The 25,963-nt window shown below is 37.6% G+C and overlaps 1 protein-coding gene across 1 annotated transcript in view; it reads left to right on the top strand.

The window, feature by feature from the left end:
* Positions 1-25,963, top strand: part of dst (dystonin) — a 194,724-nt gene that overhangs the window by 56,843 nt on the left and 111,918 nt on the right. Inside the window, exons 7-10 of the mRNA XM_066678377.1 lie at positions 533-594; positions 4,699-4,788; positions 11,171-11,248; positions 13,179-13,271. Coding sequence (XP_066534474.1) covers positions 533-594; positions 4,699-4,788; positions 11,171-11,248; positions 13,179-13,271 — 323 coding nt within the window. The remainder of the gene's footprint in view (positions 1-532; positions 595-4,698; positions 4,789-11,170; positions 11,249-13,178; positions 13,272-25,963) is intronic.

Raw genomic sequence — 25,963 nt, 5'->3', positions numbered from 1 at the left:
TTTTAACTCTTACTTATGATTTTTTTTGGGGGGACATTTTTAAATAATAAGAACTGGCGCTCCTTCCAGGGTGTGTTCCTGCCATGCACCCATTAATTCCGTGTAGGCTTCAGACCCACCATGACCCTAAACTGTATAAGTGGTTACAGACAATGAATGAATGAATGAATGAATGAATTTCTAAATAATGGTTTAATTATAATATATTAAAAGTATGCTTTTATTTACATTTAAATAATTGAATTTCATCAAAGCACTATAACATCTGATTCAGACATTTATATGAAAAATATTAACCAAATGTTTTGGGTGATGCCTGTATATTTAATACAGTCATATTATATGGAATGTATTAAATATGGAATTAAAATAATAATGCAAATGTAAAGTTATACTGACCAATATTATCTGACTTTTTTGCCTCTTTTGGTGTTGTCTATGCATTTTTCAGATTCGTCTGTCCCTGCTTTCTTATATTAAACAGAGTGATTGATTCAGAAGTAACATTATGCTTTTTGTTTGTCTTTTACAGATGAAAGAGACAGAGTGCAGAAAAAGACGTTTACAAAATGGATCAACCAGCATCTCCTCAAGGTAAGCCATCATCTCTCAGCATCTGTTTTCACCTGGCATTCTCTTGTACAATATTATAAATAATCATGTTCTGATATTCTGGAGCTTACTGAAGTGTAACTGGAGGGAAATATTATTGCTTATTCTTTCTGTAGATCAGGAAGCACAGTGACCCCATGTGTTGATATGAGGTGCCAATTGGTTTCAGGCCGAAATGTAAACACAATGACCTGCAGGAACCATGATTAATATTTATTGTGTTGTGCTTTGTATTTACAAGAGCATTTCACAAGTAGTCTCACTCAGTAAGAGGAAAAGTTAAGCTGAAATTCAACACCCTCCAGCTGAGGGACTTTCCTATGTGACAGTTATTCCTGGGCTTAACAATATGTAGCATTTTTATTTTTTTAAATCATTACGATGCATTACTGACCTGTAATAGGGAGAACAGACCCTCTGTTGTTAATACTCTGAGCTCAGCACTGTAGAAACTGCAGTATGTAGCTTTTGGAGGAGGGTAGGAATGCCAGCCCCACCCCAACCCCTCCTCCACATTATTCTTGATGAAGGGATGTATGGAAACACACATATAAGACTAAAACTAAGCCAATTTTCTATAAAACTATAAGATTTGAAAGGATTGTTATAAACCAACAAACAAACGATGTATTAATTTACATGCTTTAAAATTCAGTGATCTAGTTAACTTTAAAATAATGTACAAAGAACAATACATCTGTTTAGAAATTGTTTGAAATTAAAGAAATCAAATATGAACTCAGAGGAACAGGTATGTTTACAAAAATAAGAGCAAAAATAAATGTATATGTTTTAAGGGGTAAATTAGTGAAATAGTTTTGATATGGAACTGAAAATGTGTAACTCACTTTTAACTCAAAATGAATTATTCTATAAATAAATAAATAAATTGTTGATATTCTTTCTTTGGTTGTTTTGTAATGTCTAAATACAGAAGTAAAAGGACTGTTAATTAGCTAAGTAAATAGGGTAGGCACAGTAAGCTAATGCTTCAATACCTTTTTGGTTTGTATTTGTTTTCTTTTGACTGTCATGGCTATCAATTTAATATTTGTTGTCATTAACATTGTTTCATTTTTTAGGTAATTATTTTGTACTGTATTCATTTTGAAAAACGAAATATATTAAAATGCTAAATGTGACATGTCTGCTGTAAAAGTGAATCACATTCTGCAACAGTAAGAGGATCCCAGGAGCAAAAATAGTAAACCTTTACCTAGCATTCCTTTAAGTTATCAGACTAAGAAAGCTTGTTTGTGAGACACCCCACTACTCTGTATTTCACTGTTTATAAGGTTACCAGGAGTTTGAAAATCAGATCCAATATAGAACCTGGGTGCAGAGTATTGAGTTAATAACAGAAGACATGATGCTATTGTTTCCAAGATGGTCAAAACAGGTTGGCTCTTGTTTAGTCAAGTGTTTAGTCACAGCAACATTGATTATGATACTATTCACAATTTAGCAAGAATATTTCCCTTCGCTTTGGCTGAAAGGTGTGGTTCCCGAAGAATAACGTTTTAATCTGGTTTGCTGACATTTGTTCATCTGCTGCTACAATCTGCATGCACTGAACTGTCTCAGCTGACTCAGACTGAAAGCATCACAGATGCTTTTCAAGTAATGGAACAAGTGAGAGCTTGCTGGAAATGCTTTTGGGCTAACTATTATACTGCAAATTATAGCATAGTGATTTTAAATGGATTTATGAGTGTCTGTGAGGGCTGTTTAGATTGGTATAAGATTGATTTATTTCTTTTTTATTGACCAACGAAATGTAAACTTTGAGAACTTTGTGTCATTATCCAGAAGCATCATTGTGTTGGGCTGAGAATGAGAGAGAGAGAGAGAGAGAGAGAGAGAGAGAGAGAGAGAGAGAGAGAGAGAGAGAGAGAGAGAGAGAGAGAGAGAGAGAGAGAGTGAATGTGGGTGGCACATAGCAAACCTATAATTCAGTCTGAACTTGGGTAGCAGTGCTTACTGCTTTCATTGGTGCATTTTTAAAAATAGTTGAATGTCTTACTTGCATATTAAATATACTGAATATGTTTAACTAGATTAAAGTAAAACATATTATATAAAAAACTGAACATAAACATCAAAAGCTATTTGGTACACCATTAAATCTATTGAATTTTCCCTGACTACACACTTTGTTAATAGCTAGTACACATTTGATGTCTGAAAATTCTTAAAGGAGCACTACACAGTCAGAAAACAAGACATTGTACAGGTACAGATACTGATACATTAGTGTCACTAAAGTTAAAAATAGTGTAAATGTGCCTTTAAAGGTACAAGTTAGTTTTAAAGTTCAGTTGTGTTCCCTAAGAGTAAAGAGGGAGGGGTAAATATTTGTAAGCTAATAAAATAATTCAATTAAATTCCTGGTGATGAAACAGTTTAAAATTAAAACAATTAAAAATGAACAATTCATATATAATATCGTACAATTATTTTCCATAACTAAAAGTGCTAAATATGTACCCTTGTGGGTAGCACCATCTTGCAATTACAGCTTAAAAATCATTGTGATGCCGCACTGACCTGTAATAAGGAGAATAGGGCTTCTCTCGTAGCTACTTCAGGCTCAGTACTGCAGGAACTACATTGTGTAACTTCAGGACGAGGGTAGGACCGACCTACTCCCCAAACACGCACACCTGGGGGAGCACTGGATCAAGAATACCAAATCTAACCTAGTGTATCTTTTATCATTTTTTACTGAGGCTGTGAAGCTAATGGAGCTAATAAGTATCTCATTGTCTTAGCATTCTCAATTGACACAAAAGACATTGTTTGACTAAGTAATATTTGTTTATAGGCATTCCTCTACCTTTATTGCTTTTGGCAGACACTCTTATCCATGTTAATCATGTAACAGAATAGAACGTTATGTTTACTGCTGTAATTAATTGGGCTTGAGTGGGGAATCTGAACATTTTCTGGCATTAATGTTCAATAATGAACAATTATCCAGTGTAATCTCCACAGAAAAGCAAATTGACAAAAGTTTGTGAACGCTAGAATACAGTATTTCTTTGGGAATGAGAGGTATCAACAGGTAGTTTCATGCCCCCCATATTCCACTTCTCTAAAAATGCTTTACAATAGATGCTGGAACATCTATGTGATGACTGAATGGGATTCTCCCATAAAACAATAGTGAGGTAGGGAACTGATATTGATTCCATTGCTTCACAGCCCAGTGAAAACTTTTGGGGTTCAAAAGACTTAGTTCAAGCACTGATGGCTGCTGGGTAGGGGCGCACTTTTTGACCCAGAATTGAAGGCCTCTGATCTATTTTGGTAGCTCAGCTGTGACTGGCTGTGTTTAGGGGGGAGATGGCTGGGTTAGTGAGGCTCAGTGACTTCAGCAACATGGTATTCAGGGCTGGGCACTCTGCACAGAGAGCTCCCTAAAGCTGTGGGGTGTCAGGTTGAAGTGGTGCGAAGAGTGAAGATAAGAGTTCTGTCGTTAGTCAACTGCTAGCATAGCTTTTACAGACCGGAAGTGGATGAAGAGATTACACTCTTTTCATTTCTTATAGACAAGCTGTGTGTGCATTTGCATATCTGTGCCAGTCATGGCTGCAACTTAAAGCAAATGCATGCATTTATTAGAATGAGTGTTGACAAAACATTTGAGCTGTGTCCCAATTGCGCACATATTTCTTATTCTAACTCATTTACACTAACTAATTAATGGAAAAAACATTATTTTCTGACCTACACTGTGCACTACGCAGTGTGGAGGATGACTTTTTAGTTTCAGCCTTTGAGAAAAATGGCTGACTAACACATGATTTACAGTGCATAGTTAAGTTCCAATTTTAATTTAGATTAAATGTTTTTCTGTAAGGAAGGGCTTGTTATTTGAAACCCAGTCAAACCTGAGAGGTTTTTAGAAGGTGTTCACTTTTGTACACTGTAATGCCTGCAACCAATAACGAGATTAATAATAAACTACGATAGACTCAACCTGTCACCACAGAAGCCCAGGAAATGTTTTCTTCTTATTTTTTATATGATATTTGTTAACAGCCCAGTGAATTCTGTGTGTGAATTCTTCTGCTTGTGTTGCAGGTACGAAAACATATAAATGACCTGTACGAGGACCTGCGAGATGGACATAACCTAATCTCATTACTGGAAGTCCTGTCTGGTGATACATTGGTGAGTACAACTGTCTCAGTTGCTTATGTCTACCTTCATTATATATGTTCCATTGTTTTAGTATTCACAGTTTCAGAGTGGTTGGGTTTGGGTCCAGTTGTATGTGCTCAAGATTGTTGCTATATGGATCGAATCTGGTATTATATAGGGACCCAAAGTGCCCTCCCTGCAGCTGAAAGAATAGCATTGTCTGTTATTTACTCTTCCAAATGAAGATGAAGTCACCACTTAGTCATCACAAATAAGTGCAACATAATTTGATGTAGAAAGATATATTTATGCAATTATTACTATTCATTGAACTATTTAAAATAAGCTAGTTATCTAGTGCTATTAACAATTACAGGGTTAGTGTTTTTTCATGATTTTATATGAAAAAAAGAAAAGAAAAATTACAGTTGCATTCATTTAGGGTCTGCTAGGTCAGCCATAATATGCTAGTTCAGCTAGCATTAAGTTAGTAAGCAAGGGAGTGCATGAGCTCAGCTAAGTATAACTGGCAAGCAGTGTAACATTAGCCAAGTTAGATATTTTAGGCTATAATTAATTCACCAAAATGAAAATTAAACCATGGTCAGTCTTTATGAAGATTCTAGCCATCTCCAAAACAGATGGAGAATTTCCTTTTGTTAGAGTTCAGTTGATCCCTGTTTGAGCCAGTGCTTATTTTGGAATGTGCAGTGGGAAAAAGCCCTTTGATTTTGATTGTACAAGTTGCACTTCCTTGTGGTAACCTCACAATGCTGTAGGGGCCAATACTGTAGCTTTGCTAGTTGCAGCAGTCCACATTTGAGTGTGTCATTAAACATATAAAAGCTTATAAACACATTTCTAACTTGCTATTCTTCGTTATGCTCAGTAACACAACATTTTGTGCTTTTGGGCTTAACCACCCTAGTGCATCTAACAGTAGATAGTTCTCTGTGCATTGTGTTTGTTCTCCTTGAATTTGAAAAATAAAATACTACTGGTAGGTTTTGCTGGAGGCAAATGTTCAAAATATTTTAATAAGGTGTTTTGTTTATTCAAAGTCAATTACACCATTTTGCATTACATCATGTAGCTTGAATGCATAAACCATGTAATGATGACTGGCATTAGCTTTTAGGGAATCCTTTTGCACTATGGTTTTGAAAGTGTTTTATATAAACTCTGCTGGAAATAGTATATTGTTCCAGTTTATACTCATCTATCAAGCTACTGACGTTTTGCAATACATATGTTACGGAATTTTAATAATTCTGTTTGTTAATTATGTATAGGAGACCATATCCATTAATTCTGTTATGGCGCATGGCTATACCCATGTAGGTCCTTTCATTAGAAACAGGTAAACTGATCCCCTGCAGTGGGAGAGCTGGCAGCCTAATATATTTATATTTTTACTAAATCATTTTGAAAGCATTAAGACTAAGGTGTTGCAAGCATCCTACAGATCTCTACTATAAATGAAAATATAAAATTTGTGTCCAGCACCTACCATTTGTGTATTAATTCAATTTACAATATTTCTGAGGGTGTGTCATTAAATGAAGAAACATATCGTAGCTGTCCAAAGAAGAATCTCCATTATTGTCAATTTATTTAATGTTACTTCATCACTTAAACACTCAGTGAAAATTTCATGATAAATGGACCAATAGAAATGCTTCATAATTTCTTGGAATAAAATCAGTACACATTGATGGCCATTGAAAATTAAGAAGTTTTTTTTCTCTTTTCTTGTAAAGTTACTAATTTGGAGATTTTGTTTTCTTTGGACAGGGATTATATGTCAGCCATTTTTAGTAGAACTGCTTGTTTGTTCAGTGTTTTTAAAAATTCAGTTCTTTGATGTGAGTAAATACAGCCTAATAAACAGTGTAAATGCTTTAGTGTGAATATTTTAAATTGAGGGCATCAAACAGTGTCATTTCAGGCTTAAAAAAATAAAAATAAATAAAAACAGATTAATGGTAGATGGTAGTCTGGTAACATTAGACAAAACACCATAAATCCAATGCAACTTACACGATATTTAGACTTAATAAGAATTCATTTCATATCTGTCAAAATATATGTATAAAATATGATTAACAGAAATAAGCTTTGACATGCTTCAAATTAAAATGCCATAGGTGTCTTTTTAATTTGTTTAATTTGAGTTTTACACTCACTTCATTACATAAAAGAGGTTACTTTTATCGTGTTAAATATGAATATGAGAAAATGACCAAGAGCTTGCAGTTTCTTGTAGTATTTCTTTGAAAGACTTTTGTGAAGCAAGTTGGCTTTTGAAAATCTTTATATTAACGTAATAATACACAAGAGGGAGTGCTATAACATGAGAGATCAGTACACCAGTGCCAATATCTCATGTTATAGCACAAACCTCGAGTGTATTATTGTGATTATACCACAGTTGGTCATCGCCGTTTATTATTAGGTTATAAGATAAAGAAGACTTTTTTTTATCAACCTTCCGCAAGGTAGAATAGTTCCATTCCATCACATGTTCCTTTTTGCTCTTTTCAACGAACGGATACTACAGGATTTCTGAACTTTGGTTCTCTCCAGCGAGCCGGACGGTGTTCACACCGGATTTGTTGGGAAACAAAGCTGCATTATCAGGACAGAAGCAGAGATATATGCATCAAGTCAATAAAATGTCATGGTTTTACCATTTTTTTTACAGCGGATTCAGATCATAGTGATATATATATCACACACTAAACGATGCCAAGTTCTCTCTGTTTAAGTTAAAAGTGAGTATTTTGGTGTATCGCTCTAGAGTCGTGCTGCTGAGCTGGTGAACGAGAGCAGCGGAGATAAAAAGACACCCCTCAACTCAAGTTAAACACAATCACAGTAACTACATAGCCATAGCCAATTACTTTTTATTTACATCCGATTTTCTTTTGTTTACAAATCAGAAAGCAGATAACGGTCCCTGCGCCATAACCCTTTACTCTGTTAAAATAATGTGTACGAAAGGAAAATGAACAGGATCGTCGTTGGGGGAAAAAGTCCAGGCACAGCTCTGTCTTGTAAGCGCTGGCGTTGTTGCTAGGTTACATGTATTTTGAGGAGTAATACCTGAAGAGCCATTATCAGAGTGTCAGAGTGCCATTATCGTGTAGTATTGGCAACCCTGGAATGTCTCTCAGGGTCGGAACTAACTGTGGTATAATAAAGTATATGTTTTGTTATGTTAGAACACTTTTAGAGTAATCCAGTACTTAACTTGTGTCTCCATGTTTAGCTTACGAATTCTCCAATAGCTCTGTTAAATCATGTGAACCCTCACTAATTTAAATGATGAGCTTCACACTTCCATTTTAATGGAAGAGAACTTTAAGGAACTTTGTCTTAGAACTCTTCAAAGTTGCTGTCCTCTTATTGTTTGCCTCTCTCTCTCTCTCTCTCTCTCTCTCTCTCTCTCTCTCTCTCTCTCTCTCTCTCTTTCTCTCTCTCTCTCTCTCTTGCTCTCTCTCTGTTCATCTCTCCTCATTTGTCCATCGTCTGTGTGTTTGTGTCTCTTGTTCTGGCTTGCGTTCTCGCGGTTAAGCCGAGGGAGCGTGATTTTCTGAAGACGTTGCGGTTGGTGAGTGAGGCCGAAGCATGTGCAGTTGAGCGGCATGGACGTGCGCAGGATGATGATGGTGATGAGGATAAGGGGGTAGGTGTGATCACCTGCCCTCCTTCACTCCTCAGTTAACACTATTAATATAGAGTGTGCAGTGACCATTAATCACAGTGCCAAACCTCTGAAAGCTTGGCCTCTTGAAGGTGGACTGTAGGAGTTCTCAAGTTAAGACGTTTACTTCAGGGACAGAGAAATACCATGCGCTGTATTGTTTGAGCATAGCCTCTGCCATTGATGGGGTTGCCATGGAGTGCTTCAGAATGCGAGCCTGGCCTCTCTCTTTATTTCTAGCCTTAAAAAATGAGCCTGAGCTGTGAACGAACGACTTGACTTATTCCTTGTGCTTCACTGAATGATACCACAAGTGATTCTGATGGTTTAATCACATTTAATTGCATATTTTCTTTTATTTATATGCTGCAGGATACCAAAAATATTTTATGTTTACAGCATTTGTCACACACTTTTATCCAGGAGGACTTACTCAGACCATACTAGAGCACTTTGTAATTCTAAAATGAAATACTGTAGTCCATCTGTTGCTCTGCATACTTTCTTTGGCCCCTTTCAACCTGTTCTTCAATGGGCCGGACCACCACAGAGCAGGCAGGATTTGGCTGGTGAATCATACTTCTACTCAGACATTTTTTGTGGTTTATGTATTGACTTAAAAATTATTTGATAAATAATATTATTGTTATTTCAAGAACATTTTATGCCACTGATTTAATGACAATATAATAATAGGATAATGAAGAAATAACACCCTTTTACAGAGCAATAAGCTATTAGCAAATAAGTAGCCATTAAGTATGTTCAGACAATGGAATCGCAATATGTAAAAATGTATATACCATAAAGAAATAAATCATAATTGAAATAAAACAAATGTTTTCAAACAAATTAATGGTCAATACTGAGGTCAGCAAAACGTATTTAGGAAATGTAAATATATTGTAATATAATTCGATAATGTTTTTATTATGACAGGCCTATGTGGTGGTGTTGTGTTAGTGGGTGTTGCTGTGGTAAGAGTGGGTCTGTGGGGATACTGACCATTAAAGAACAGGGTGAAAGTGGCAAACAAAGTATGCAGAGCAACAAATGCTCTGTATGGCCAGCAGAGCTGAGAGGATGGACAGTGAGCGTAGACACAAGGAGGTGGTCTTAATATTTTGATATGAATGTGTATTTTACCAATTTATTCGAATATATTAAAGACTTAAATAGTTTTATTTAGACAGACATTTTACTGACTGATTTGACTTTCATTGTCAACTGAGAATGGCAAAATATGATTGGATAGATAGATAGATAGATAGATAGATAGATAGATAGATAGATAGATAGATAGATAGATAGATAGATAGATAGATACTTAATTTATTTCAGGGCGAAATTCAACCTTAAACAAATACATTTCGTACTATTTTTGCACAGGGAAGGAGCTTCAGTTTTACTAGCAGTTTTGTTCATTTCTTTCATAGAAAAACAAACAAACAAAAAAAAACTATTATCATGTTGTGTGTATAAATGAAACATTTTTCTCACATCTGACGGATCTGGTAAAACAAGTTATTGATCATCCATGCTTTGCTGAGTAGATTTTATGATACTGGCAAGTCTATAAAATCTCAGCAGTAGCTGATACCTCCAGCTGACAGAAATATTGGTCATATGCTACTCAGTAGGTCTTTTTCTGTATGTATTTTGTCATTCATACTGTGCTGTGGAATTAAGTCGAAGTCTTTAGTTCCAGCTTGTGTGGCTTGTTGCGTCCCAGCAACAATCGCAGAACTATGAAAGCTCTGTGTGCGTTGGTCTAGGCCTGGACGATAGGTCAGTGTGATTGGATATTTACTATTTGCTAAGTAAATGTAAGGAAATATGAAATCTATTATGAGATAATGGTATATTAAAATAATATATATATATATATTATATTGCTGCTTATTTTTGGATCTCTCCCATTCGCCCAGGCCTATACTAGTCATTCATCATCTGCTTATTCATAGACATTCTTTTAATTTGTCCCAGAGCTGCTGGAATATACAACTGTATGTCAAGTAAAAAAAAATGTTATTAGATCAGTGACCACAGTGCTCAAATGGTGCATCTGACAAAGCATCTGAATAGGAGGAAGACCAATAAATCTCTCTCTCTATCTCTGACTCTCTCTCTGTCTCTGTCTCTCCCACAACTCACTGCTCATTTTTCAGTTGATTGCCTCATGTTGTTGACTCAGTGCTTTACAGCAGCTTTCTCTCAGGCCTGGCTATCTGCTCCCCCTATCCATCACCCATGCCCAGCACTTTATAGCAAACATCACAGCTCCTTTTCATAATGTTCCTCAAGCCTGCTCCAAAAAATCTCAGCTTTCAAGCTGGCTGTGTATTGGTGCAGATTTCAACTGAATAGCAATGAAGTCCACTTTTATCCTGTGTGTTACACCATTCTCAGAGAAATGATAATTACTATAGCATTTCTTTGTAAATATGTCAGTCACATTGGGGTTATGCTGTGGTCTTTTTGTCCTACTCACCTGCTCACAGAGGGGATCAGCTTTCACATTTCTCCTGCACTGATGCTGATTTGTAGCTTTGAACCTTGCTGAAGTAAGGATCACTGTGATTATTCTCCCCTCCAGGACACTTTAAAATGGGAAGGCAACACTGTCCGAGGATGTGGTGAGTGTGAGTAGCTGAGTGAATGAAAGTGATGAATGCTTATGTTTTCTTCTTTTTTTCCACTTCACAGCCTCGAGAGAAAGGCCGCATGCGCTTCCACAGACTCCAGAACGTACAGATAGCACTGGATTACTTAAAACGGCGGCAGGTAAGACATTGAGGAGGATTCTGTCATCAATAAAGGCATCTTTTTTTGTGTGATAGTGATGTTAATCTTCTACAGAGGTTTTTTCATGCTTTTATAACCACAAGACCTGTAAATATTGACTGATATGTATTATTATATTTTAAACAAAGCACAACCAAGGAAAAAAAACAGATGAGAAAATAATGTTTCTGTTTTAACAATGGGATACTACACAACATTATACATTAATAATAAAATAAACCACAACAGGGAAATATGGGCATTCATAAGAAAAATATACAGAGCTGTAGAAATGCTTTCCTTTATTTGAATCATTGTTACCTGTATCTCTCTCTACCATGATTTTACAAAGCTGGGAGGGTGAAGTTTAGCAAAAGCTTCCTCTTTTAACATGTGAAGCAAGCCAGTACTTCTTTTCGAATTGCTATTAATGCAGCGTCACTGGACAGCTCAACTCAGTTGGAGGAGAACACTGCCCATGCTTAGACACCAGTATAAGTTATAATGAGGGATTGTGGTGGGGGATGCAGAGAAGGAGGACCATGATACATTAGCTATAGACACACTTAAAACGTGCACACGGCTCTTTTTATTTTTGCTGTGAGCAGTTGAGGGCATTTAAGTCACAATTTAGACCATTTAGCGTGTTTCTAATACATGACTGATATGTGGATTTATTTATTGCTAGTGCTGTATTGTTAGATTAAGGGCTGTAAGAAACAGCTGTAAAACAGAATGGTTCTGTTGTGTACTAGGATTTATAAATATTGGAGTTAGAGCAGTTTATATAAACCTTCCCCTAAATTTCATCATGAAATTCTCTGGATTCTTCAATTCTCTCAAGACAGAGACAAATTTGGTATATCATATATGAGGGAAAAACAGTTCTCGTTTGTCATAGATTGGGGCAGATGCTTCTCAGATCAGTTATTCTATTTCATCACAGCCGTCCGACATAACCTCGTTACTAGTTCATTGCCAACAAAGGGAACCGTTAATGGGTAAACAAATTTCCCAAGCAGCCATTTTTTTTTCCAAAAGTATCTTCTGTCGCACAGTGCCCCCTTATGGCTGTTAACAGGCACTAACACCACAAACAAATCGCTTTCGGTTCAAATGAATCACTTTCTGGGGGCATAAATACTTAAAATTATAAAATAATTTCCCATTGTACTTTTTAGTCATAGCATAATAATTTTTTATGGCTGAGTCTTTTTATTATTCAGTATTAGATCATCTCATATTTATGTCTGAAATAGAGCTGTGACCAGTAACTGACAGTTTTTTTTCTTTTGCTAATTTTAGCAGGGTTTGTGTGCACTTATTTAATACATCAGTCACTGAGTATCACAGTAAAATTAATTTATATTATGCTGTGATGGATTTACCTATAAAACAACTATTATTGCTCACAAATGTGGAAATTATGAGACTGTAAACTATCCTTGTTATATAACTAATTAAAACCAGCAAATCCATGTTGCTTCAGCAGTCCTTGTCAGTTATATAACACTGAGGTAATTGGCTGAATTAACAGTTCATCTCAAATTAATCTTTATTAAAAAAAAGACATTTTGACAGCATTCAAAAGGTTGCTCTTTTCTCAGTGGGCCAGACAAGAAAACAATCATTAAGAGTATCTAGTGAGGATTAATAGCAGCTACCATTCTCACTTCCTTACTTTTACAGTTAGCTGAGACTTCCATGCTTAAGCCATTAGCATGAATGACTCTGGGCTGTTTATGATACTTTCAGAAATCTGTTACCTTTTGGTCACTTTTTGATTTTTGTGCTAAATGTTGTTCAGTGACGTGTCTGAAGTATTATCTGTAAAAGATAATTAAAAGGGTTTTAAAAGAAATTATTTAAAAAGCATTATATAGACATTGTCTTTTTAGCTTGCTTCATGAATCTAACTCTCTTTCAACAGGTGAAACTAGTCAATATCAGAAATGATGACATCACAGATGGCAACCCAAAACTGACATTGGGATTAATATGGACCATAATTCTGCACTTTCAGGTCAGTCAGAATTAGCTCATCTGTACTTGTTTGCTTGGTTTAAACGGTCATTGTCTACAGCAGCAGTTTTAGTCTAAGGTCATGTCTGCGTACGGTCATGTCTGTGTGAAGCAAATGCTAATGAGTCATGACAATGATTTAAGATATAAAAACTTTTACAAATAAATTCTTAAGTGGCTGCAGATTGTGATTTGTTGGCATATCATTTATTTTAATAAGAGTCTGAGAACTGCTAGAGAACTATAGTATTCATGTTATCTCTGTTTTTGCTTCTGCTTCAGTGTTTTTTATATATATATATATATTTTCCTTTTTGGCTTATAAAACATGTGCAGAAAAGATGTTTCCCTTTGATCTGAGTAGAGGATACTGATTAATTCATAATCTTTTGTCCATTAAAATTCTAAACAATATTTGTAGTGCAAAGTGGGCCAGTGCATATTAAGTATGGCTGAGTATGACATTAAAGCAGTGTTTGTCATACTGTGCTTGTCATTCAGATACAAATGAAGATGTAAACTCCTTCGCTGAAGTTTGCAAACATGCATTCATGTGATCACTAGTTGCAGCAAGAGCTCACTAGACTGCCATTATTATTCGTTGACACAGTGTAATCTGTGACTTAAAGCTTAAAGCTGAAAATAGGGCTGGGTGATAATAACACACATTAGTATATTTCTGTGCATATATTATCATTACATATTTTAGTAGTTTATATACTCATTCAAAAAAGCACAAGCTTTAATTAACTTCATTCATATTTATTTCAATATTTATAGTCCCATGATATGCATAGAAATGTGAATGTCATCTCCCAGTCCTTATTTGTTTTTAATTCTTTATCACATTTACCCCACTGATTACTTAACCCAAATGTTTAAAAACATTTAGGTACATTTCACTATGTCCATTATCATAACACACCTAAAACACACCAGACAGAATTTAAAATCAGTTATATAATGTATATGATAATTATCTACCAGATTTATCACTAAAATACATAAAACAAATCATACAAAAACAGGTACCCAACCCTAACCCTGTGGAACGTTTTTGTACAGAGTTAATGTTAAATGTTCACGTTTGGCTAAAAGTGAATGTTGCCTTCCTGATAATGCAATTCATTTTCTGACCACAAGAGGTCAAACTCCCTCACGGTTGAACGGCGGACAACAGGCTTTGACAGCAATATGTAATAATCAGTATGTAATTTTGGGTCTTGCTGCTTAATTCTGACTCCTTGGGTTTAACAGTAAAAGTGTGGCTCTGTTCCAGGATTCCTGTTAATAGGCTTTCAGCACAGTAGGCCCCTTTGCTTGTACTTTGCCTATGTGGCTTTGTGGTAATGAGGTGGTAAGCCATAAATGAGGTGTAATTGTTCGTATATAGTGCTGCACTTCGTCTGATAACTCCTGTAAGTACAGGGTGTTGATTTACGTGGGCTGGCCAAATTTGCTGTATATCTCCTTTACGTCCTCGCCTGCAGGAACATTCCACGTCAGGCTTCAGTGAAATACGGCGTTGTACTAACATGTATACTGAAGCATCTGATTGCGTTTTTATAACCTGGTTACACCGTGGGATTGAGGTATTGATGCATACAGGTCATTTCAGAGGAAGGTCTCAGCTCATTATTATAATATTGAGCTTTGATGGTTTAGCAGACTTAATCATGATGCTCTTAACATTTAGCATCAGGCAACAAGGGGACAGGAGATATTTGTGCCTCAAATAGAAATTTTGTCAGAGGAGGCTGTTAGCACAGTGTGAGACTTTACTGAGGTTCAAGAATAAAAGTGTGAGGTTCCTGGGGTTTAATATTTCAAGAGAATTATCTGAGCTGTAGATACCATTTTAAAATAAGAAAATCAATATTATAAGTTGTAGACACGTTAAAGGTCATTAATAATCATTTGTTAAACTTTTTTTGGTCTTCTACTGAAAGTGTCAGAACTTACTGAAAATGTTAAGATAAAGAATAAGCTATGATCTGAGAATGTGAGTTTAGTCATTTCACATATTAATGTACAGCACATTATCATTAATTTATAAAAAGAAAGTGTTGTGGTTAAATGGTTAAACCTATTAACAAATATGTGCTGAAGTGGCTTAATGTCGACTGATGGTGAAGAGAAATTAAGGTCAGTATCCAGCGAGATCTGAGTTTTAACAGTGCAGATGGATGTGGATTCACTATTTGGCAAATAACAAGTCATTGTTGCCCTTTCTACCTATGTGTTATAGCTCATGATCAACTTTTAATATGGTAACAACATCATTAGTATCTGTTACTAAACAGATTTTAAACCGTGCGTAAACATTTATGAGTGTAGTCTTGTTCTGAAATGGTACCAATTCTTCTTTGTCTTTCCATCAAGTCTCATTATAAACAACAGAGATACCGTAGTACCTTGACTTACGACTTGCTCGTATATCAAATTAAATTTCCCCATTAAAATGAATTGAAATTCTATTAATCCATTCCAGCCCCCCACAACAATTTTTTGTTACATGTTTTAAATAAAACATATTATATACAAAATACATAATAAAAGAGAATGTAAAGAAATAAACTGGATCTATTAAGTGTATTTACCTTGATGATCAGAAGAAGACGGTTGAGGAAGTGGAGGCAATTTGTGGAGGAGTTTGGGGGAGTTTTTCTTTTTGTACTCTATCACTTTACCTAACTTATTCACAACACCCTTAATGTTACAATGCTACAAAAAACAGTGATATGACAGAGATGCTTGCACGGCAAGATAACCACATGTACTGAACACTCACTGGGTTAGTGGCGGGTGGCGTAAGCTTGCTCGCTCGTAACTCAGATCTTGGCATAAAGCAAAAAAGCGAACAATGCTCTCACAAACGGGAAAACATTTGCTGGGAGGAAAAAACACTTTGAGTGAAGAAAAACCCATCGTGTGTGAGGACAGTAAAGACCAAAATCGCACTGCTCTTGGGTTCTCCCTGGGCAATGGGGAAAGTTTAATGATTGTGCTCTGGCAGGGGGGTCGCCATACAAGACAAAATACACCCCAAAACACAGAGGGAACAGGAGACTATAACATATTTAATATATATTTAGTACATACACACAGGCACTTGAATTAAACCTATTATAATCTTGTTTAGGGCGGCACAGTGGTGCAGCAGGTAGTGTTGCAGTCACACAGCTCCAGGGACCTGGAGGTTGTGGGTTCAATTCCCGCTCCGGGTGACTGTTTCTGAGGAGTTTGATGTGTTCTCCCCGTATCCATGTGGGTTTCCTCCGGGTGCTCTGGTTTCCTCCCACAGTCCAAAAAAATATATATATATATACACATTGGCGACTCAAGTGTCCGTATGTGTGAGTGTGTGTGTTGCCCTGTGAAGGACTGGCGCCCTTGCGGCCAGTGATTCCGGGTAGGCTCCGGCCCCACCACGACCCTGAATTGAATAAGCGGTTACAGACAATGAATGAAAAATCTTGTTTACATTGTTATGTTAATGCATTCACCTATGTTCATTTACCGTAATAAATTCACCTTAGCAATAAACTGGACTTGTCAGTAAACACATATGTCTTGTACAAGAAGGGCCAAAGTCGTCTCCACTTGCTGAGGAGCCTTAGGTCCTTTGGGGTGTGCAGAACACTGTTAAGGACTATTTACGACTTCAGTGATTTTCTACGCTGTGGTCTACTGGGGCTGTGGAAGCTCTGATAGGGACAGGGCTCTGATAGGGCTAAATAAACTGGTCAGAAGGGCTGGCTCAGTCTTAGACTGTCATCCGGACTCCATAGAGGAGGTGGGGGAGAGGAGAATGTTGGCAAAACTGACATCAATTGTGGATAACCCCTCTCACCCCCTATATGCAACAATTGAGCAGCTTCTTTAGCAGACGACTGTTACACCAACAGTGTAGGAAGGAGAGATACCGAAGGTCATTCATACTCACTGCTGTTAGATTATACAACACTTACAATATGTAATATATACTATTACCTTGCATATATTTTTTGTATCTGTATCTGTCTTTTATATCTGTCTTTGCACTACCAGTATTACTACCTCTGCCTTTTTTCCCAACAATGCGAATAATCATGTGCAATAACTTCTCATTTGCAACCATCTCCGTATGGTTGTATGGGTTATATGTTTGTGAGTATGTAACTTTAAGTCTTTTCCTCCATTGTTTTTCCCCACTTCTTGTCCAATGCCTAAGACTGTGTGCTGCTGTAACAAGTGAATTTCCCCGATGTGGGATCAATAAAGTCAAGTCTAAGTCTAATAGCATGAGTATACACGCCTGATAGACTGCAGTGGGCTGTGCTGACCAGGAATAGAAATAGAAAGCTTATCATCGTTATCGAGCAAAAATTGATCACAAAACACACTGAAATTGTTTTATTTCCTTATGTTTAAGGCATATTTTAATATATTCATGCCATAGATGAGTATACTGAAGACGTGGATGAAGATTGTTTGTACATTAATAACAGTGAGGGAAAGAAAAATGCATTGAATTGGCTCCTTATGGCACTGTGATGCCTTAGGGGCGCCTTAGTTTAAAGTACAGGTTTTTTTTCTTCTCATGCAGTATGAGATTTGTGTGCCTTTGAGACATGACCCTATTACTGAAGCTGTTAGAAGGCAATGTATAATACCTTGGAGTTCTTTTCAGTCCCTCTACCTCATAGCTCACATTTTTAACTATAGTGTTTCTCAGCTGTATTGTCTTTATTTACTTTTGTGTCTGGTGTAATGCCATTTTCATTTGTAGCCAGTTTTCTCCCTGAATTTTAGTCATTGCTCATTCCACTCACTACCTAGCACTCTCCCCATCACACCATGTAACCAAACTGAGAGAGACAAGCCATGGCATTTGCATTTCTGAAGAATAATGAAATCCATGACCCTGAAATGGATTAATCAGCAAAGAAGAAGAAGATGAAGGTGATGATGATGATGATGAATAATGAAGTGCTTTCTCTGTTTTCTGTACATTTTTTTTCCCTGTCTGTGCACCTTCTCCAAGCTGATGCATGAGTTTGCCTTGTTCTAGCACAGGAGTTCACTCAGTTCTCTGTAGGAGGCTCTGGTGTTGTTCTCTGGTGTGCTCTGCTGACTGAAGACCCACCTCTTTCAAGCAGAGATGTACTGATATGGGAGTTCAGGGCAGATGCTAACTGATATTATGCGTGTACTTATCTGCCAATGCAGATATACACATATATAAAACACAGAAGGATAAGGAACACTGGATGAAATTTATAGACATATGTAATATTTTTGTAGACCCGCTCCAGAAGACTGTAAGGAGTCCGGGTTCTCTGGCTGTGAGTGTATGTTGTACTGTGAAGGACTGGTGCCCCCTCCAGGGTGTATTACCACCTTGCGTCCAGTGATTTTGGGTAGGCTCCGGACCTACAGCGACGCTGACTTGGATAAGCGCATACAGAAAATAAGATTGGTCTCTCTCTCTCTCTCTCTCTCTCTCTCTCTCTCTCTCTCTCTCTCTCTCTCTCTCTCTCTCTCTTTCTCTCTCTCTCTCTGTTCATAAGCCAGTCCTCTCAGCAGCTCGAGTATTCCTCCTCTTTCTGTATTCAGTGCTCCATTCTGTCAGGCAGCTGGCAGGAATGTTCAGAGCGTGTCCAACAGCATGTCCCGACATCTCCTCAGCATCTCCTTCTCCTCAACCTCAGTGAGCACCCAGTCTTCCTGCTGGCCCACAGAGGGAAAACTGACTCTTTTCAGGCTGATCCAATCACATAAACACCTGACGGAGGGGTGCAGCATATGAAGGTGTTTTATAATGCCTAAGCTCATAAAACACGCTGACAGGTAGCGTGGGGTGATGTGCTCCAGCACCTGCCGCTGTCACTCTCACGCAGCCCGTTGGGTATGAAGTGCTGATGGCTCTGGGCCTGTTGCCTCTTGATCCTACAGATGTGGGGCACCCTTGAAGAGTTGTTTTCAAAGCCCGCCTTCTGCCCTGATTCCAGCTATTTGGAGGTCTTTTAGCAAAAGTTTACTCTTGTTATGTTGTCTTGTCTTGCTTTTGAATTGTAGGTTAATGTTACTGAATGATTCCAAACAGACTTGAGCAAACTGATTATCATCAGGTGCAGTCATGCTGCAAGTCGTATTCATGATTGAATGAATGAATATCCTGCCAATTCATTCATTCATTCATTCATTCATTCATTCATTCATTCATCCTGCCAGTTTCCATATTTAATTTCCAGGGAAAAAAGTACATACAGTGGAACCTCTACTTACGAACTTAATCCGTTCCGTGACCCGGTTCGTAAGCAGAAAAGTTCGCTTCTCGAGTCAATTTTCCCTATTTAAAATAATTGAAAAGCAAATAATGCGTTCCAGCCCCCACCCCGAAAGTCACCCTTTTTTCACTGATATATGTTTACAACACTCTCAAATTATATAAAAAAAATACATATAGCATTACTAAAAATAAAAAAGAAATACAGTGGTAACAGTAATAAAAAAGAAATAAAGTTTTAAGTGGTTACATATCGCTACCTTGAAGACGTGACGACTGGCTGGAGGAGTAACACAGGCACTGGCTGTATGATGGGAGGTGGGAGGTGGGTGGAATAATGGGGAGTAGGTGGGTGAATGTGGGGAGACGAAGCATAGATACGGCTTAACTTAGCATGAATTTCAATGTCTATTATTTACACTAATGCTAAATTTGCTAAAACTACAATTTACTAATCTTAAACGCTCACTCAAGTCTGGGTGCGCTGGGAGACTCGCCTATTGGGGTCAGTGGCCATTTCCAGCCGCCGGCTCAGCGGAGGCTCGGGTTTGTTTCTAGAGTCATGGTTCGTTGGTGGAGGCAAAAAATATTCACATGCCCGGTTCGTATCTTGGAATGTTCGTTAGTATAGGCGTTCATTAGTAGAGGTTCTACTGTGTGTGTGTGTATATATATATATATATATATATATATATATATATATACAAATTTGGCAGTTAACATTCTCCTCCAAGTGTGTTCAGGTTTCCAACTACACTGTATAGTCAACAGTTCGAACAGTGTGTTATGTTACACACATATATATATATATATATATATATATATATATATATATATATATATATATATATATATAACATAACACACTGTTCGAACTGTTGACTATACAGTGTAGTTGGAAACCTGAACACACTTGGAGGAGAATGTTAACTGCCAAATTTGTTACACCACTGTACCCTCTTAGACAGAGCTAAGTCAAAAACACTAGGTTCTTTAAACATGAAAACCTATTGTTTCTGACTTTAAAATTCAGAAAATTCTCTTCATCCTGTTCTTGTAGTCCCTGTTCTATATATCCCTGAACTGGATGAAGTAAATACAGAAAATGAATAAATGGCCACAATGCCAGTTTGAAAACAATAACATTGACACAATAGACCAGCATTGCCAGCTTAAGTATGAGCAGACTCTCTGAATAGACCGTATGAAGGCCATAACCGTATGAATATAAATAAATGATCTTAATAGGCCAAAATACTTTGCTTAACCCGCTATTTCAATATTTTAGCTACTTACAGAGATATGTGTCAAATTTAAAACAATAGTAACGTCATCGTGTATTATATTGGCGGGAAATATGAGCTTTTCCTCTGGCTTAAGAAGCTTTTTTCCTGTGGCTACATTGCCATGCTGAATATATGCTTATCATTTTTCCTTAGAAGGCTGTTGTTTATCTATCATTATGCATAATAAACTCATACTACACCCCGTTATATTACTTACAATTGCTGATGGCTATGGGGCCTAATCAGGTAATGATGTTTTACACAATTTACACACCCCAGCTCTTAAATCTTGTTGTAGCTCCAATATGGAAGACTGCCTACACTGTTCTCATGATTAGTCTTTTTTCAGGCTCTCTCCACGCAGAACTGCTGCCTCAACATGCTTTAAAATAAGCACTTCCCACTTGGATTTATGCAAATATTTGCCCCTTCAGTTTTTTTCTACAAGGTTTGAAAGTGTCATTGATGTATACACCTGAGAACGTGTGGGTGTGTGAATACCATTCCCCTATTCTCTGGGCAAAATCTTTTGATCTCCATCAATAAAGGGTGTGTACATTGTGTATGAATTCCGTGCATCCCCAGGCAACCACTGTTCAAAGAAGGAATGAAAAAAAAAGAAATTAAATAGGCTGATTGAAAACAAACAAACAAACAAAACCTGAAAAATAAAATATCTAATAACTTCAGTGTCCTCCACAGCAGAGAGTGTTTGGTCAATTCATTTCTTGCATTTTAGTGGCTGCTGCCATTACAGTCAGAGAAAGGAGCCTGTTAAATGAGAGGATACATGAAACGAGAGCCACCATGTGGAAAGTTTCCCGGGGCAATGATACATGGTCATATTAAAAACACAGTTATACATCAAACTCACACTCACCCTATGCTTGCTTGTATAGGTTTAATTTAATAGAAAAATATGTTTTAAACTAGGGAGGCACGGTGGCACAGCAGGTAGTGTCGCTGTCACACAGCTCCAGGGTCCTGGAGGTTGTGGGTTCAAGTCCTGCTCTGGGTGACTGTCTGTGAAGAGTTCTGTCTGTGGTGTGTTCTCCCCTTGTCCCGATTGGTGTCCATAGGTGTGAGTGTGAGTGTCTCCTTGTAAAGGACTGGTGCCCCCTCCAGCGTGGGTGCCTTGTGCCCAGTGATTCCGAGTAGGCTCCAAACCCACCAGTACTCCGAACTAGATAAGCAGTTACGGACAATGAATGGAAAAAATATGTTTTAACCTTATTTAATGCTTTATTTTATACTTACTATTAGCTAATGAGATTTTATATACATACTAAAAAGTGCTGGGTTAAATAAGTTATGATATTATAAATCTAATAACAGATACATCTATTGTATATTTATTTATTTATTTTAAATGATTTTATATATCATATCATCTACTGTGCATTGGTGGCCTGGTTCGATGATTAATATAATACTGTTTTCAATAGTAAATGCTGTTTGGTTCATGAATACTAGTGATGCCCCCAGTTGTTGAAACGCTGGATAGTTCAGTGAATCTCTTTTAACTCCAGCTGCAGGGAGACTTATTCTAGTTGAACCACTTGATGTCTTCTTATACATTTCTGCACAAATCAAACCTAACAGAGGAAATGCAAAAGAGTAAAATGGTCTCATTCAAAATGAAGAGCATTGGTGTTTATTTGGTAGACAGTGATATGTTTCTGAAGGACCCGGGTTGCTGGCCACTTCAATTATCTTCATATTTAATCTAAATATAAAATTAATGTCTGAATGTCAGATAGTCTGGTTATAGGTCAATTTTAAAACCCTCATTAAGGTGAAACAAATCTGCCTTTATTTGTTAATAAATGTAGTCTTTAGTGAGCTTGGTTGTGCGGTTTGTTTATATTTATAAATGAATAATTGCAGTTTAGCAGTTTATCTTCAGTAGTTCACTAAGCAAACAATATTTAAACAGTCTGATCTTTGAAATCACAAAAGTTTTTTTTTTATTATTCAAATTGTCTACTTTATTAGAGAATGTAGAGTTAAATGAAGTCTTTTCTTTAGCTCTGTTCTAGTTCTGCCCTCATATTTGAAGTTCAGTTAGCTCACAATATTCAAGTAGCTGGGTAAATAACTTAAAGTTAAAGTTAAAATTGAAGAAGGACGTGGTATATTCCGAATATTATTTTGGGAAGTCCTTTGATAAGCCCTGTTTTTTCAAATGAGACTTAAACCATGCCTGGGTCTGTATTCAGTCCAGTGTGTGTCCTGTTTTAAAAAAAAACAGAACGAGACCTTTGTCGTCTGGGGCACCTCGGCCTGTGGCATATCTGTTGAGCCAGCCACGCTGCCTTGTTATTTTTAAAGCCCATGCGATAGGCTGTGGTCCTCCCATGCTGGTTCATGCTGTCTGAAGGGCTGAACTTGCTGAGCAGCACTTTCACAGGCGATATGCTGCGATCAGAGTCTGTGAGGCTGTGAATGGAGCATAAACACCCCCCTCAACCCCACCATCCCTGCCCCTGACCACTCACAGACGAATCAGCCTGGGGAGAATCAGCACCAGTGGCAGGGCTCTCTAGATGTGTGTGTGTTTACACACAAGAACGGTCTTTCCATGAAGGCAGAGGAAGTTACTGCTCTGCTGGAGTGACTGTTCTCTGAGCCACGCTGCCTTTATGGTGTTTGTTTTGGATTAACAGGGCAAAGGGAGCAGTCTCAAAGGTCAGCAGGGACTTTTGAGGCTGACGTGAGGCGCCGGGAACACGTAGGAGCTTTGGAACGTGTCAGCAGAGCGCTAAGAGAAACTTCGGCTCAGATTGGCTACTGGGGTTGGGACTTTAGGGTTCACTGCTAAAGCATTTTCGTCTGTGTCTGGCTTGGATACAGACATGAACAGGGAAAATAAGATTTTCCAGCCTAAGAGAGCTTGTTGGATTTTTTACTCTTTCAGCTGTTACTTTTTGGCTCTTTAGACATTTATTAGGGGCAGTATGTGTGAGTGAAAGTCATGGGTAATGTTTGTCGATGTGTGAGGGGCAATAATGAAGAGGGTTACATTGATCCCACTAAAGCTCCACTCAGCCCCACGTCCAAGGAGCTTCGAGGGCGCCGGTACTTCCAGAGGAGGAAGAAGAGGATGTCAGGAGAGCTTCATCCCAGTGACTCCAGGGAAAGCTGTGGTGGAGAGAGCTCTGGTTCTTTCTCTAATGCTAATGCTACAGACCAAAGGTCCAACAGTGGGGCAGACACTCTGAATGCAGAGTTTTCAAGGCCTAGACCAGGCAGAACCAGCAATGAGGTTTGCACTGGACGAGATCTGGCACTTAGAACTGTCAGAGGAACAGACCTGCGGCAGCTGGACAGAGACAAAAGCTGGCCTACTGTTGAACAAAGCCTTCACCGGGTCAACAAAAGCTCTAGATGTATAGCTCAAAAAGGTGAGCTCCTGGAGAAAAGGGTTCTCCTGAGACAGTTACGGAGGACAGTGAGTTTGGGGGCAGTGGAGCACATTGAGGGGAGATGGTGGAGGGGAAACGGTTCCCTCAGGAAGAGGAGGAGGAGGGCCAATACATACTCTGGAGCATCCCTTTCCCATGACTTTTTGGACACTGTCCAAGGAAAGACTACTTCCAATGAATATGTTGAGGTAAAATAACTACTGAGTAAATTTCAGTTTATGCTTGTCAGTTTTGCTGTGAATAGGAAACCAGGATTATTTTGACAAGTTGTAAATGTTTCCCACTGCTACTCTGCTCTACACGCTGGTCCAGTGTGGCTGCTATCTCCGATGCTACTATGTTATACACGCCGACGGAGTGTGTCTGCTATCTCTGATGTACTCAGACGTAATCCATTCATCCTCATTCGGTATTGATTTGTGTTCTGTGCTTGCTCTATTTATGTCTTTCACTCCCTTCCCATAACTTGGTGAATAGCTGGATAGCTAGTTCGCTCACTAATGGCGCCTAAGCTTTAACTCACCCGTCTCTTCCACTCAGAGAGGAGGCATGGCAATGGAAGTCTTGTGATTGGTCAGGGTAATACTGACATAAGCATTACCCACTTTAAAGACTGCCCATTCTACATTGAGAGGAGAGCAGTACTGGTCATTTTTTAGGAGAGATTTATCATATTTCTGTGTTTTTTATTTAAATTTGCTGAAAGTTTCACATAACACCCAAGTTTCGCATTCTAAAAAAAAATAAAAATTTTAAAATGAGTTCCCAGGGGCTTTAGTAATAAATATTTAATCTGATTTTTTTGCAGTTATCTGATACTTCATTTGGTCATGTAAACAAAGCAAGCTGGATTTCAGCTCAGTAATCTGATTTCTCAATGTGTATATACTCATACCTTGATAGTTTCTGATTTCTCAGTCTGCGCATGCATGGAAACATAACCAGACAGAGTATAGAGCGTCTCTGACACATATTTAAAAGTTTTCTCACCATTCTTTATCTGAAAATTCATTAAGCACCATTTGCTTCCATCAGTCCTCGCCAAAAACACGCGTCTAGCAACTCAGTCTCTGGCTGTAACTGCATCCAAGAACAGACACTCGTTTTAAAAAACTCGTCTACATCTCAGCAATGTAGAGAAAGCTGTGAGAAGAGCATCACTGCGTAATTTTAGAAATCATAAGACACGTAAAGTGGGTCTATATTGACACGTAAAGTGGGTCTATGTTTACAAAAAAGCAACAGCAGGAAATTTAGGTCATGTTTTTCGGTGATATTATTGGCTGTTACAAAGCAGAAATCAGATTATTGCTTTTATCTGATTTTCCATGTGCATGTAAACTCATTCTTTGACATCTCAACAGTGGCCAGTGTTTGGTGCAGAATTGTTTGGACATTTTTTTATGACTTATTACTTCAGCTCATTTGACCTGGATATCAGATTCTTTCCATTGCATTACTTTCCGAAGCATTCACATTGACTGATGAAATTTTCCATTGTTGGCCTTCATTAATGCAGAACACTTTTGGTGTGTTCGATTTTTTTTTCCATAACTTATCGCCATAGTTTGTTTCATTAACTGTTGTTGATCCCTTTAATTTCCAAAGAATTCTTGACTTGGACCTGAGTTATTTATTTCATTTTTTTTTGTATGTGTGTGGTTGGCAGTGTTCAGTTCAGAACTATTTTAGTGTGTTTGGGTTTTGCTTC

The sequence above is a fragment of the Hoplias malabaricus genome, chromosome 8 (genome assembly GCF_029633855.1).
Source record: "Hoplias malabaricus isolate fHopMal1 chromosome 8, fHopMal1.hap1, whole genome shotgun sequence".
NCBI classification, from domain to species: domain Eukaryota; kingdom Metazoa; phylum Chordata; class Actinopteri; order Characiformes; family Erythrinidae; genus Hoplias; species Hoplias malabaricus.
The sequence above is the reverse complement of the archived record's forward strand: the minus strand, read 5'-3'. Positions and strand labels throughout refer to the sequence as shown.